This window comes from Leopardus geoffroyi, chromosome B2 (genome assembly GCF_018350155.1).
Source record: "Leopardus geoffroyi isolate Oge1 chromosome B2, O.geoffroyi_Oge1_pat1.0, whole genome shotgun sequence".
NCBI classification, from domain to species: Eukaryota; Metazoa; Chordata; class Mammalia; order Carnivora; family Felidae; genus Leopardus; species Leopardus geoffroyi.
In genome coordinates, this window is record NC_059332.1 from 89,112,977 (window position 1) to 89,128,916 (window position 15,940).

At 51.0% G+C, this 15,940-nt stretch overlaps 1 protein-coding gene and 1 long non-coding RNA gene across 2 annotated transcripts; both read left to right on the plus strand.

Moving 5' to 3' along the window:
- Positions 1-1,878: 1,878 nt before the first annotated feature.
- Positions 1,879-14,682, plus strand: LOC123608763. Its single transcript, XR_006717429.1, has 2 exons — positions 1,879-3,256; positions 12,161-14,682. It is a non-coding gene; the product is annotated as an uncharacterized LOC123608763 (long non-coding RNA).
- On the plus strand, positions 10,341-13,582 carry POU3F2 (POU class 3 homeobox 2). Its single transcript, XM_045499099.1, has one exon. The coding sequence runs from the start codon at positions 10,562-10,564 to the stop codon at positions 11,891-11,893; it is 1,332 nt and encodes a 443-aa protein (XP_045355055.1). The 5' UTR covers positions 10,341-10,561; the 3' UTR covers positions 11,894-13,582.
- Positions 14,683-15,940: the final 1,258 nt, after the last annotated feature.

A 15,940-nucleotide genomic window follows, 5' to 3' on the forward strand; every position in this document is an offset into this window, starting at 1 on the left:
ATCTTTCATCCGTTCTCACTCCCGCCTCACCTACGTTACCCCCGGATCCTGATGCCCTCCCTTCCGACCCCCTCGGTGAGCAGCAGGTGGGCGGGGAGCGCGAGCTGGCGCTGGCCGGGAGCTAAACGCCGCCAGACTTTCCCGAGCGCCCCCCCCCCCAGCCCCTCCCCACCCGCGGCCTCGGAGCCCAGCCCCGCCTCCCCGCCCCGCAATCCCGGGGCCCCAGGCCGCGCACGGATCCGAGGCGACGTGTTCGAGCCCCCGAAAACGAGTGGGCTAACTTTCAGGTCCACCCCCACCCTGAGACTGCCTTTTCACCCGCGACCCGGAGTGCGCGCTAAGCAGCAGCCAAGTGAGAGCGTGCGTCGGTCAGCGCGCGGGGGAGCCGTGCGGCGGGCGGCCCGAGGGCCCGGCGGGCAGGAGCGCTGGAGGGAGCCGCGGCGCCTGGAGCCTCGGAAAGCATCTGCCCTGCTGGGGCCCGCAGGGGCGCCCCTCTCAGCGCCGCCCCCTTCCGCGACAGCCCCTGCGGTGCCCAAAGGCTGCGCGGGGATGGGGAACCCGCAGGCAGAGACCCCCTCCCGCCCGCATCTGCTAACTTTCCTAACATCTCCCCCCTCACCCTGCCATGTAACACACTATTTACGACCGCGTAGACTCGCGCTCACGCACGCCTGCCCTTTTCCCCAGAAGCCTGAAAGTGGCTGAATGGAAACACTGACACGTGAAAACTCTATTCTGAGTGACTTAGTATCCGCCGCCTTGAGGTTTTAATCTTGCCCTGCTCGTCCCGCCCGGTGCTCCGGGCAGCTGTCCGAACGGTCCCGGCAGTCTTTACTGTCCCTAGGGATGGGGAGGCGAGGAGGAAGGGGGAGGAGGAAACGTGAGAGGTCTGGGGCCACAAGGAATATCCAAGGGGAGACTCCGAATTCTAATCCCAAGAATTTAAGTCCACGTGCATTGTTTCCAAACCAAATGCACATGGCAGCTCTCTTCGGAGCCCTAGGACCCCTAAATTGTATTTTAGGAATAGAGAGAAGGGACGCGCCACCACAGACCATCTGTCCTTGGGGGGTAAGGGTACTGCTTACCTTAATCCTGCCCTTTCCCTGCCCTCCCCCCCGCCGTTGGCAACAGGTTTTCAAATATGGGAGAGGCACATACACACGCACCTGGCTCACTCTTCACCTTGGTGGCCGACGCCAGCCACGTGTTGGCCCCAGACAGGGTCAGACAGGCGGTACTTGTCTCGTTGGCATGGGTGCCTGTGGCTAGCATGGTGTGAGATTTCAAAATGTCAGGGCCCTGCTGCGGAGATCGCAGACCAACCTCTTATGAACCTCCCCCGGAAAGAAATGAGTGCGCTTTGTCTTGCCTTTGGTTGTTCCTCACCTAAGAAAATCTTTTTTTCTTTTCCAAACACAACACTGAGGATCACTTGTGTCCTTACACTTCTAGCTTAGACGTGTCTACTCTAAAAGGGTCCGGGGTGCATTTTGGCTGGACTTTCCTTTCTTCTGAGTCCCTGCCAGGGATCTTAACCCCTAGTTTTCCTGGCCTGAGACATTGACTGGTGGCCCATCCTTCTTTGGGACAGCTTCCAATGCTCCAGGTCTACTAGGGGTCCGCCCACTAAGCCCCCTGCTCACTAACTACCGCTGACAATAAGAAGTGGAGAGAGCTTACTTCTCTCTCATATGACCTCCAACCTGAGGCTTTGCATGGCGAAGGCAAGGAAAGCAGAGGAGATGGTGGGTGGACATTCCAACTCTGACCTCAGAGAAGGAAAACCCTGAACTAACTGCCTCTCCCCACCTTGCATTGTATTCCTGAAACCTGAAATGAAAATGGAAATTGCTTGATATATGAGGAGACGTTATCTAATTAGGGCGTAAGAAATTTAATCTTTCCAGCATGCAGGTCATATAATTAATGTTAATTTAACGCTCAAATTCTCAGTCATTAATTTTTATTCTCTTAAATGCAGTTTGGCAGGGGCCCCTGATCCATGGCAATGGATTTTACTGGATGTGAAAGCACACTTGGTCTTAGGAGTGACTCACCGTAGACCTTCCCATCCCAATAACAAGATCACATCATGTATGCATTATTAAGCCACATAATTGAACGGTCCATAGTTTGCATATCAGACTATTAAAATAATGTGTTTTGCTTTTCTCTGAACACGTATTGTTCAAGCCTCTGCGAATATGTGGCGATTCTGATAATTATCACCAAATTACTGCAAATGTTCTCTTCATTAACATGATTTCTTTCAAGCATTTTTAAAAATGTGAATGTTATTATGAATTAAGAAACTTCTTACAAAGTTGTGTGAAGTGTGTGTGTGTGCGTGTGCGTGTGTGTGTGTGTGTGTGTGTGTGTTTTAAGGGACTTGTCACTGGGAAGGAAAGGATATATTTTAAATGGAGGAGGGAGAAAAATGCTTTTGACTAAGTCTTTCAAGTGGCTTCCTTTGGTCAAATAAAAGTTTTCTCTCTAGTTTTTTGGGCAGCGTCTAGGCAAGAGACAAACAGAGAAAATAGAAAAAAAGAGGGAGAAAAGAGGGAGGGAGGAGAGAGAATTTGAAAGTCACAGGAGAGTAAGAGAATTAATTTTTTTAAGTCCCTACTATCTTGTCCCCATCTGGTGTGGATAACTTGTCCCCACAAATAACCTCCTAACTTTTTACCTGACCTAGAGTAAACTAATATCCTCCCTTTTTAAAATACCAACTCAAATTTTTCTAAAGATAACAGCTCACAATTAACTAAATATTGCTGTCGTCCCCTAGCTATTCTGAGCTATACTGTTGGGAGAAATTATAAGCCGTAAAGAGCCTTTATTGTAACCTCTCCACCACACACAGTTTCTAAAGTTGAATAGCAAACATTAAAACAGACACACACTACTGCAAAATAAGAGTCTCTTCTAAATGTGAGAAATTTTCATCCACCCCCCATTTCTAGTGAAATTTCCCTTTGAGTGATTTTTAAACTTATAACAAACAGGTCTTTCTGCCGCTGGTATTGTCGCTCCTTCCCGGCACAGCGTCGCGCAGCGCGCGGGTCGCTCTCCTCCGACGGCGCTTCCAACACCGAAAAGCTGCCATCAGCCCCGGTGAAGAGGGAGTTTCACCCACTGATAATGTCACAAGAGTTTGAGGTTGTAAGGTTTTTCCTAAATAAAAGACGTCACCTCGGGTGGGAGTGAGGGGGGGGGAGAGAGAGAGAGAGAGAGAGAGAGAGAGAGAGAATGAGTTGTGGCTGGTTCATTCCGTCCGCTCCAGCAGTAACCTGCTTGGCTGTTCCCTGCGGGGCTGGATACCCCCTCCCCTTGCTAGGTGCCCGGATCCTTCGGGCCTCTCTCCTCAAGCCCACGGTCAGCTCTCCCGGGAAGGGGTGCCAGGCCCCGGGCGGCACTTTTATTTTGGCTGAGAGGAGAGAACGCTGCTCCCAGGCCCGAAGAAGGCGAACTGAGCCCTTCTGTTTGGATTTCCCTCCTCGCTATAGCAACCAGCAGCATCCGGACAAAAATGCGCCCTCCCTGGACAATGGCCCGGCCTCCCGCTTCTCGCCCTCGTCTTCCTCCACCGGATCGCAGCCAGGACCTGCCTAGGAGCTCAGTGGCTCAGTGGCAGGGAACGCCCCCACCCCCATCCTGCTCTGTTCCCTAGCAGTCCCTCCCGAGGTCAGGCCAGGGCGCTGGGACGCCGGCGCAGCCCCTTCTCCCTACCCCTGCTGATCCCCCACGCAGGCCGAGGCCGGGACACAGAACCTCCTGGCAGAGCTCGGGAGCTCCCACAGCGGAGTTCTCCGCGGGATTGTGTGGGTGGTTAGATGGTCCTGAGTAGCACAAACTCCAGCTTTCTTTCAGGGTTAAGAAAACAATTATTAGTATAATGCACAAAGTAGACTACTCCCTCCCTCCCGCCCCCCCCCCCCATCCGCACACATTCACATTCGCGTAAATATAAGCATCCTAAACCACGATCCTAGGCATGATCTCTGACTTTCTTTCACTCTCCCAAGGTTAATTAGGTTCCCTTCCACGAACCGAGCTCCGCGCCTATTCATTATTCTCTCCCTCTGACCTAGGGCGTTAATATGATCAGGCCTGTGACTCGGCCGTGTCCTGTTTTCCTATTTTGCATTTAATGCTGGGACCCGGCTGCCCCAGATTACCATCGAAAACTCGAAGGAAAGACAAGAGGAGTGAACTGTTCTCAATGCTCTAACCTGCCTAGACCTTCGCTTTCTGCGTCGTTTTCCGGACAATGCCACCCTTTACATCACCGGGACCCACGTTCTGAAAACCTCCCTTTAAAAAAATAGTCATCCCTAACTTTATTAAGTCCAAAAGTGCCTAGAATGACAGATCTAAAAACTCAGAAAGCCAGGAGGAAGTCTTGGCCCACAGCTAATACCGCTGTGATTAACTGCCCTTAAGAAAAACTTCGCTCCCGCGCATCATCCCTCCCCCGCTGAATGCGATCCCCCGGACACTAACAACACGATTGTTAAGTGCATTCGTACAATTTAGAGGGGATTTACATTCCTGATCTGTGCAGCCAGAATAAGAAAACCGAAGTCCAGCCTCAACCAAATGCAGTCTTGTTTCCCCCAGCGATCGAAACCCAGCCCTAGCTGTTGGACGCCGCACCAGTGCAATTGCTAAGGACGCCCTTTCACTGCGCCTCTGCGCAGGTGTGTGTCCGTGCTCTCACCCCTTGCCTTTCGCTACTCAAATTATTCCAGAGCATAAGAAAGGGAACGGACTGCGGCAAGAGCTTTATTTTTAAATGCTTTAGAGCTAAGGAGGTTTGTGGGAAATCCCTTTAATTTATCAGAGTTGTCATTCCCTCCTGGTAGTCAGCTATCCACCTGCTTTAAGGCGGCGGGGGGGGGGGGGGGGGGGGGGGGAAGGGCAGGGACGGAGGGGGGCTGGTGGAGGGGGTGGAGGTGGGCACCCTCAGGCTCCATTGCTAGGAAGTCATTAGTCCTTTAAAAGTAAAATTTCAGGAAAGGAACTAGGAGCCACCAATCACCTCCTGTTCTGTTCCTGATATTTCAATATAAACAAGCTGTATTAACTCCAAATAGAATTTATCTCGCGCACTGATGGAATGTGTCCTTTATGCTTTCTCCCCTGTAAGGCCTCATATTCACCACTCAAAATTTAGTAGTCTTCCTTTGATAAATTACTCAAAGTAATCCCTGAAACAGCTAGACTGCCTGGGTGATGTGGTTTTAGAAGTCTTCAAACCGTGCCTGTCTATAAAATATTCACTTGCGGACTACAAAGGGGGGATCATTTTTAATGACAAGATTCAGAACTGGGAGTAAAGGGGGAAGAGATTAATATCCATGAATTCAAATAATTTCATTTCAAATACTGAACTTAGAACTTAGAACATTATATCTCACTGGTTTACACAGTAGAGAAGAATCATCTGTATATGAGGTGTGGACAAACATAGAGTTGCCAAGCATATGAAGAATGGGAGTTTCCACTTTCAGAAAACTTTTCCTTCTTCAAGACCATTCATGACATAGAGCCAGATGCACATTTAGAAACTTGTAAAATACATGTATAGGCAGTAGTTCATATAAATATGAGATTTTTAAAATTGTGGTGACAGTGTGCTGCTACATAATTAAAGATATTAATTTCTGTTGTTTTTTTTAAGAAGCTAAATGTTTATTGTGTCTCTCATAAGGACTGGCAACTTGAAAATGCATTTTCCATGCTCTTTATGAATGCATCCCCAAGACTGCAGTTCTTGAAGCTTTCAGGAGGTTTTCATTAAAGCAGCCAGCTGCCTCTTTGTGTGGATTGGCTGTTTAAAGCTGTAGCTCTGAGGTGGGAGCCTCAGTTTTGACATTCTGTAGGCCCTTAGCAAAGAAGTTCCATTCAAATGTGGGGGAGCTCTCAAATGAAACGTCATCTGGGGGGCCAGCAGGAGAGCAGAGCACAGGAATGAAGGGCTGGGACACAGGAGGAAAGAGGGAAGGAAGGGGGAAAGGAGGGGGGGAGGGAGGGAGGAGTGGGAAAAGAAGAGATTCAAACAACCCTCCTCCAAGGAGGATACATTTAAAAGGAGACACCAACAGGCAATTTTATCCAAGTTTGAGCCAGTTGCCACCTCCTAAGAAATTTCCCTGTTTTCTGATTTTTATTATCATGAGACTACCTAAATAAGAAATAAATTAAGATCTATCAAATAAATACCATCTCTCTATTTTAATAACTGTGCCTTTTCAGCACAGTGTGTGGGGATGGTTATGGGTGTTTTTTCTGCCAAGTCCTGGTACAGAGAAATAAATAAATGTTTTTGTTTTTGTTTTTGTTTTTGTTTTACCTATAGTGTGAGTGTGTTTAGTAGATGAATGAGTTAATAAATTAGAGTTCAAGTTAGAGAGCATGGACTGATACCATTACTGTTATTCAAGTGAAGACTTTGGGGGCCATGGGTTAAGGGGCCAGGCCCAGCTCACTCTTTTGAGGAGTGTGACAGGGTGGAGATAAATAGGGGTCTTTTCGGTTACGTTCGGATACGTTGAGCTGTTTCCTCTCCACGCAGAGCACCCGGGCAAGAGGGAGTCCGCACTATTTCTCCAAACCAGTCCAGGTCAGGATACCCACAGAGTACAGCCCTTCCTGGGACCTAAGGGAAGGGCCCAGGCTAGCGCCGCTGCCTGCATCTCTTCTTAGGGTGCCTCAAGTCTGTTCTCGCTGAAAGGGCCCAGGGGACCCTGCAGCCGCCCCCAGGCAGCGAGGCCCGCTCGAACAGCCTGCTCAGCCATTGTCCTAGCGAGTGATCTCAGAGAGCTGTGCTGGAGTGAGGGAGATATCAAGACACCTTGTCAGTTCAAAGCATTTTAGGGTTGTTTGAAATCCTCTCCACGTCAACGTAAGCAGCCTCAGTATTTGAACAGCTGCTTTGAACAGTGAAAGGGAATGAGCTGAATCAAAACCTGGAGGTGTCTCCCCGAGACACCTTCAACGCGCTTTTATGCGGGTTGGAGAAAGGCAGGCAGACCTGCAGACTCTCCCCTAGCCGGGTCAGACGCAAAAAGAAGGCGCCCACGACGGTGGGGGTGGCGGGGGAGGGAAGATGATGAAGCCCCCATCTGGAGCTAAAACCCCGGAGAGTCTCGGTTCCCGGAGCCCCAGGGAAGAGTCGCGCCGGGAGACAGACAGGAAGCCGAGGCTACTCTGGACCCGGCGTTCGCGCCAGCCGGGCCTCCGGCGACAAGCAGGGAGGCGGGGGAAGCGCGGGGGGGAGGTGGGACACAGAGCCCTGGTGCGCGCCCGGCCCTGCCCGCCCGGCGATTGGCCCGGCTCCGAGGTTGGGGGTGGGGTGCGGAGGCTGAGGCCCAGGGGTTGGGCATTGCTTTGTGTACTCCCGGGGATTTATTGGGTGTATTAATCCGGGAGAACTACCCCGCTTGCCCTGTTGAGAACGTTCTGGCTCCAACGTCGGCCAGCAAAATGGGGGCGGGCGGGTGGGGGCGGAGTGGAGTAGAGACCCGGGACCTCTACGTGGGATGGATATCAGAGTCCCAGTGAAGTCCCTTTACAGACAGGAAGTTTTGATGTACACGTGCAGCATATTCTTGCCCCCACTCCGCAACCGAGAGCCCAAAGCCTGGGGTTGAGGGGAGGCGGCAGAAGAAGAGGCAGGTGGAGAGACCTTTAAACTGACTCCGAGCCCGGCCGCCTCGGCTTTCTCAGAGATGTGTCTGGAAACCCTGTCTTCTCTCGAGTGTATCACCCCACGGGCTGCAGAGGGCCTTGTCCCTTGAGAAATGTGAAATCAAATCCAGAGAAAAGCAGACACCTGCCCTGAAAGGGCGAAGGGGGGGGGGGGGGGGTGAGCTGCTGAGTATTCGGACACTGCCCTTCCCGGCGGCTGGATTCCTCCATCTGGGGATCTCTGAGTTCTCCGAGCTGGGAGGCGGAGGAGGGGGGTGGGGGCAGAGGGCTGAGGCCCGCCTGGATGGGACGCTGCTGGCACGCCGCCCTTGCGCTCCCAAAGCCCCAGGAGAGCCGCGCGCCCAGCGCCAGGAACTCCGGGCCGCTGTCGTGAGGAGGCGGTCCTGCCCGCCGCCCATCCCCTTCGCTCCCTGTCGAGGAGCCTCCAGCGCCAGCCGCGGAGTCTGCGCGCTCCGAGGCTAGGACTTTTTCATTTTTTCCTAACCGGGCAAAGTTACGGGATTCCTAGCAGCCTCCAGGCGCGCGGCTGCAGTGGCTCCGCGCTTGCGCTGGGACTGAGCGCCACTCCGTGTGTGTCCTCGCCTTGCCGCGCGGGTGCGCGCGTGGGGGGAAGCAGGTCCGTCCTGTTGGCGGCCTGTGGGTTCGCCCCTCCCCTAACCATTTCTCTCTCCCATACACACGCTCATAAACACAGGGCACGTGGAAATTCTCAGCCAAAGCGCCTTGCCCGAGCGGGTGCTCAACGTGGTGATTTATAAACAACTCAGCCACTCCCCAAAGAGCTCGTTCCTCGTTAGTCATGATGAATTCTCTGGCCCGCTCCACTTTGCTGTCTAGATTAAGATGCTCGGAGGCCCCAAAGTGCTCCCCTTGAGCGTTGTTTTGGCTTCCTTTACAAATCCACCACCCCCGGCAGCGCCAGCGCTACAACGCACAGGGCCAAGGGTGAGAGGTGGGGACGGAAGTCACTTTCCCTGGGGTCTTTTTTTCTTTTCCCGGCAGCAACTTTTGATTCTCTTAGCAGTATCCGCGCCCTTCACTTGGCCCTGCGTGGTGGTCCCGCTGCTGCAGGCAGGGTCCGCGCCTGAGTCTCTCCCACCAGGCTCGCAGGCTCCTAAGCCCGCGGCAGGCACCTGCTCCCGATGGCTAGGGAACTGACCAAGCGACGCGCTCGCGCCCAGTAGAGCGGCGCCGCGGTGTACTCTCCCGCAGTCTTGCTCTGGAGTTCACGGCTGAAGGCTAAGCTGGAGCTTAGCCAGCGAGCGCCCGAGAGCTGAGTTAGACCAGCCCCACCCGCTGGCGTCCGTAGAAGTTACTAATTAGGAAGATTCCCCTAGCATCAGCCCATTTTCCTTCACACACCGTTCCTCCCTTTGGAAGCAGCTAACGGAAAAGTTGTATCGAGAAGAGCCAGCCGCACAGGCAAGCGCGCACGCAGCTCCGCGTCTCGGCTTCCCGGAGCGGCCCTGGGTGCCGCCACCTCACCCGGAGGCTGAGCACCCCTTGCCAGCGCTTCTGTGGCCTCACACAGGGCAAAGGTCTTCCCGCCCAGACTCCTGGTTTTTCTAAGCCAAAAACTGCGCGCGCCCCAGTGTGTTAGTTAATCTAACAGACTTTATGAGTTTTGTTTTGTTTTCGGTCCAGGCCGCTGCGCTGTCAGAGCAGGCAGTTCCGCGCCTTTACAGGAGTTTCTCACTAGTGGATGAGCGCAGGCTAAGCCTGCCTCTCATGGGGTCCTCTCGCCCAGGGGCTGGGAGACAACTGAGCCTGGAGCCTAAAAGGAAGGGAGCCTGTGCTAGCGGCGGGTTGGAAGGGAGGGAAAGGACCTTTATTTGAGGGCAAAAGTGTCCGCACATCCTGAAGCAAAAAGCACGTGGACATTGAAATTCTATCCGTGGGGGTAAAGGAGACTTCAACAGGGGGACAAGTCTGGCTTCTGACTCTTGGTTTAAGAAACGTTGGTGTGTGTGTGTGTGTGTGTGTGTGTGTGTGTGTGTCCCAAGGTGAATAAAAACGGGACTACCCCTGGCTCCTGCGACTCAGCTTTTCTTTTTCTCTCTCCTTCTTCATCCCCAACCCCAGCCCTAACAGGAAGAGAAGGTAGACCAACACACCCCCCCCCGCCACCACAACCCCCACACACCCAAGTCTTCCAAGTGGCTGTGGTCGAAAGAGGACTGAGGCTGCCCCCCGCCCCCCACCATCAGCACCCCCCCCCACCACCGCGCGCACCGCGCGTCTGCTAGGGAGACAGATGGGGGGCGGGGCCCATCCAAGAGGGGCGGAGGAGCCCCGGGGTTGGAGAGCTAGGGTGGTGAGAACTAAGAGAATCTGAATTGGGTGGAGAGGGGGGACTGGAGGAGGGCTGAGAGGACTCGGCGCCCGGGGGGGAGGAGGAGGGGGCAGCTCTACGCCAATCAGTGGCGCCGGCCTGGGAGGTTGCTAGCGGTATCCACGTAAATCAAAGGGCGCGGAGCCAATGGGAGGGGGCGGAGGGGGCGGGGCCCAGGCGCGTGCCGCTGCGAGCTGGCGCTGCCAAGAGAGCGGGAGAGAGCTGGAGAGAGCAGGGAGAGGGGGGAGCGCGGAGCTAGTCAGAGAGTGAGCGAGAGCAAGAAGGAGGGAGAGGAGGAGAAAGAGAGCGAGGGCGGGCGGGAGGCGGCGGCGGCAGCAGCAGTAATAGCAGGAGCAGCAACAGAAGGCGTCGGAGCGGGCGTCGGAGCTGCCCGCTGGGGGAGAGAGAGAGGAGAGAGAAAGAGAGCGAGCGAGCAGAGGAGCCCGAGGCAAAAAAGTAACTGTCAAATGCGCGGCTCCTTTAACCGGAGCGCTCAGTCCGGCTCCGAGAGTCATGGCGACCGCAGCGTCTAACCACTACAGCCTGCTCACCTCCAGCGCCTCCATCGTGCACGCCGAGCCGCCGGGCGGCATGCAGCAGGGCGCGGGGGGCTACCGCGAGGCTCAGAGCCTGGTGCAGGGCGACTACGGCGCGCTGCAGAGCAACGGGCACCCGCTCAGCCACGCTCACCAGTGGATCACCGCGCTGTCCCACGGCGGCGGCGGCGGGGGCGGTGGCGGCGGCGGCGGGGGCGGGGGCGGCGGCGGGGGCGGCGGCGACGGCTCCCCATGGTCCACCAGCCCCCTGGGCCAGCCGGACATCAAGCCTTCGGTGGTGGTACAGCAGGGCGGCCGCGGTGACGAGCTGCACGGGCCAGGCGCCCTGCAGCAGCAGCACCAGCAGCAGCAACAGCAGCAGCAACAGCAGCAGCAGCAACAACAACAGCAGCAGCAACAGCAGCGGCCGCCGCATCTGGTGCACCACGCCGCCAACCACCACCCGGGGCCCGGGGCATGGCGGAGCGCCGCGGCTGCAGCGCACCTCCCGCCCTCCATGGGAGCGTCCAACGGCGGTTTGCTCTACTCGCAGCCCAGCTTCACGGTGAACGGCATGCTGGGCGCCGGCGGGCAGCCGGCGGGGCTGCACCACCACGGCCTGCGGGACGCGCACGACGAGCCGCACCACGCCGACCACCACCCTCACCCGCACTCGCACCCGCATCAGCAGCCGCCGCCGCCGCCGCCCCCGCAGGGCCCGCCGGGCCACCCCGGCGCGCACCACGACCCGCACTCGGACGAGGACACGCCGACCTCGGATGACCTGGAGCAGTTCGCCAAGCAGTTCAAGCAGCGCCGGATCAAACTGGGATTTACCCAAGCGGACGTGGGGCTGGCGCTGGGCACCCTGTACGGCAACGTGTTCTCGCAGACCACCATCTGCAGGTTTGAGGCCCTGCAGCTGAGCTTCAAGAACATGTGCAAGCTGAAGCCTTTGTTGAACAAGTGGTTGGAGGAGGCGGACTCGTCCTCGGGCAGCCCCACGAGCATAGACAAGATCGCAGCGCAGGGGCGCAAGAGGAAAAAGCGGACCTCCATCGAGGTGAGCGTCAAGGGGGCTCTGGAGAGCCATTTCCTCAAATGCCCCAAGCCCTCGGCCCAGGAGATCACCTCCCTCGCGGACAGCTTACAGCTGGAGAAGGAGGTGGTGAGAGTTTGGTTTTGTAACAGGAGACAGAAAGAGAAAAGGATGACCCCTCCCGGAGGGACTCTGCCGGGCGCCGAGGATGTGTACGGGGGGAGTAGGGACACGCCACCACACCACGGGGTGCAGACGCCCGTCCAGTGAACTCGAGCGGGGGGAGGGGCAGAGCGCGGGGCTCCCCCTCCCCTACGGTCCACGGCCCTTTCCCGGCCCCCTTGTTCCCTCTCTAACTTCTGATTGTTCTTTTTATTTTAATTATTATTTCCCCGTCCCTTAAAAAGAAAAAAATAATAAGGAAAGCAACTAAGGCACTGGACTATCCTTTAAACGGTAGCAGGTGTAATGATGTGTTTTGACCTTTACAGGCTAGTACCCAGGCAATGGAGTGGAGTGTCTCATAGAGAGAGTGAGGAGAGAGTGTGTAATAGAGAGAGAGAGAGAGAGAGAGAGAGAGAGAGAGAAGGAGAGATGGCAAGCACTGAGTTAAATACCTGGCAAAACTAAATAAATTACCAAAAAGAAAAAAAAAAATCCACCAAACCGTGATAAACACAAAACAGCTTCCTGATGCTCGGAGTTGGCACATGCTCTGCTGTGTTGATTTAATGTGGATCCTCATCAGGAAGGAGGAAAAAATACACATGTTCTTTGATGTAGTCAAAATTTAACGGCATAAATTTGCACTGCAAGAAAATTGAAGTTTACACCAACAAATTCATTGAACGTATTTTTCTTTCTCCCACGGTTAATTTTGAAATTGCCGGGTTTTGTTTTGTTTTGTTTTGTTGTTTTATTCAGCAGGGAGAGTTGAAGCCAGCTCTTGGCTACTCTCCATTTCTAGCGTTCTTGTGTTGCCCCTTGTTCTTCTTCCTGTTTGTGAACTTTGGTTACCTTCAGGCTCCCCCCAACATTGGTGTAACATTTAGTTGCTTCTTTTACCAAAGCAAAAACGATTGGCTTCATACAAAATAAATAATTCTCTGCTTTCAGGAAATGTGCATGGTCTACCCGCTTTATCCAAGGCAAGAGTCCAGTTTGGAATACAAAAATGAGTCAAGCATTGGTTTTTTTGTGACCAGCCACAAAGTAAACTTCATTTTCAGGCAGTGTTTCTGGGGGAGGTTGTGGAGGGGAGAAAAAGAAAAATCGATAGTGAGTGACTGATTGCTTCATTTTATCAGGCGGGCCCATTGTGAAAGAGCTCAGAGGAAATGTGGAGGTTATAAATGTATTTCCAGAGTCGTCCAACAGAAAGTGGCACTTTGAAGAGAACTAGGGAAATATATATCTTCAGAAACCCCTGTATAGTTCTCTGCCTTCAGTTTTAATAACTTAATTATGAGGAATTATTTGTGCTGAGAGCAGCAGTTAAACTTTGTCCCTCTAATAGCTTTTTTTTTTTTTTAACATAAAGAAAATAATCTGGGAACTTAATGGTGTATGCAGAGACTTTTTTTTACTGCACAAATACCCATATGCATACAGAGGATATCTCCACTCTAGGCTGGTTTTGTCTTCACTAGCTCATTTGTTTATCAAATCAAATTTAAGGTCCCACACCTTCTTCTCCTATAATTTATCACAGAAAATACCAGTTTAACCTAGACAGCTTTCCCCCCTTCTTTCACTAAGGAAGCCAAATGAACTGGGGGAAAAAATGCTATTTTCTATCCTTCCTTTTCTCCCTTTGTTAATAGTTTTAAGTGCGCTTTTACCTTATCTTGATGGAAAATGGTTAACTCCCATAACAAAAGACTCTACTGGGAAGTGTAGGTGAAAAAACTTCTAACTATTGAAAATAAATACCATTAAACTGTGACCAGTTAAAATATTTTAAAAAAATAATCAGCACAAAAGGGCGCTAAAAGGGAAAACACTTTTTATTAATCTTAAAAGTTTGGGGCTTTTTTTTTTCTGGTTAAGTATTAGGCAAATCTTTATTTAAAAAATTAAATTCTCAATACCATAAAATTATGGTTCAGCATCAGATTAGCATTGCACTCAGTAGTTAAGGTTTTAGGAAATATGCTTTATATTGTCTTTTCAAACACCTGTGATTGTTTCATTTTCAATGTTTTTGCAAGATAAATGATGACTTAGAATGGGCATATTTATTTGCCTGTATTTCATTTCCCCCAACGAATGTCACGAGGAGATGGACACAGAGCTGCTGCTTCGGGCTGTATCACACTGCTTGTTCCTGAGGTGTGGGGACTGGCCTCTAGTGAAGCAATCCAGAGCAGGGCAAATAGCCAATGGTTAAGGGAGGAAATGAATTTTCAGATTCTTATTACCAAGTGGGTAAGGTCAGACGCTGGAGTTCAGGGGACTTGTCTATAGCTCCTCTAACTCTCTTGGGTTTACTAAGAAGAAAGTTACCACTGAACCTTACCACTATGTATATATGTTTAATATCTGTCTTTTGAAATGCAGAAATAGTTTAAATGTTTCTTTGTCTATTTTTCTTTTTTTTTTTTTAATGCTACCCAGGGAAATATTTTCATATCATTTTTAAGTGGCCTGCCTCAATGTATATTTATTTCTTTTAAAGCAAAAAGGTTCTGGAAACTGTTTTTCTGTAGCTTTAAATGAGTAGATGAGCAAAATCTATATGGGATGTAATTTTTTTGTTCAGTCTCTTTAAAAATACTTTGTTTTGGTACATTTGGTTGTGCTTGTGGGGAAAATAAAAACGCAGAGATCCTTATATATTTATGTTAAAGTAATATTTTATTATCTACATAAAACAGAAATGCACAATACCTTCATAGTTTGTTCTAATTATTGAAATATCTTTATTTTATTTTTAAAGATAGTGCCAAGTTTTAAGGGGGGGGAAACCCTAGACCTTATACTGACTGAGTTGAGTTGTGTGTAAAATACTTCCCTTCCTTTATACTTCATAAAGTTTTGGAATAAATTTTATGCGTATACTGCCAGGTTTCATGTTTATAACTTTCAGAGCTTTTTTGTTTGTTTGTTTTTAAGAGAGACTACTGTTCTGATTCTACTTCACTTTTCTTTGCAAAAAACTATCAGTCCCAGACCTTTCAGTCACTGTGCCCATAGCACTAAATTGAAATGGTCATGGGTTTGAGTTCTGATTCGTTTGCCATTTCAGTGTCCAACAGAGAGATGTTTGTCCCCTTTAAATATATGCAGATATCCCTACGTCTTCTTTCCAGGTTACCTTTACCTTAACTGATTGTGCTTTTTTGGAGAGCATCAATCAACTAGGTGGACTTTAATCTTTACCCACTTGTCCTCACATAATTTGGGATCTAAAAGAGCAAAGCTTAGTTAAGGGTATTATTCTTTTTAATAATTAACAAATATCTTCCAACAAAGAGTAACTCTGACAATATGCAAGATGTGTGTTTACCGAGTGATTAGAGGTAGGACCTAAATATTATTCCTGTTAGGTTTACAGGGGTGGGGGGGGGGAATGGATTTTGCAATGGTTTATACAATAGTATCTATTTCTCTTCAGGCAAGCAAACAGGCTCTAAAACAGAGAGAGAAAAAAAGAGAGAAGAATGTATGGGAGAGACTCAGGCTGTGATGCTAATAACAGATTGTTTCAGATAGTCTCCTATGGAGCATTATACTTACCAAAATCAGTTTTAAGGTTAGTGGAAAATCCAAGCAGTGTTGGGTTAGTTTACAAGTTTGCTGATATATTTGGAGTGCTCCTTGAAACACTGGTTTAAGCATAAATGTCCATTGTGAAAGGTAGTTTCTGGGCTTATTACATCTGATCATCTTTTCTAACTCCTAGTCAATATTACACAGGTCCCAAACAGATTCAGCCAAATGATCTTATCAATAGTCTGAACGAGAAGTGACAGAAAGAAGAAGTGTTTTGTGACCGCAGACATGCTGATGGGTAAAATGTTTAAGCTGGATATAGATTTGAGTTCTGGGTCAATATCCTCCTCCATTGTAGGCAGAAAACAAGCAGCATCTGCCCTCTGCAGGGCATTTTAGTGGACCTTGAGAAGGCGTTTTTTGTTCTTAGCCACAGGGGCTACTGACTGGAAACCATCACGTGTTAAACGGACACGCCATGGTTTTGACCCATGCTTGCCGTTCAGATTAGAAAGCTACTCGGGCACTTTCATTGCCGGTTTGGGGAATGTATTACACGCTAACGTAAAAAACTCCATCACTGCCACTGGGAGACATTTGTGG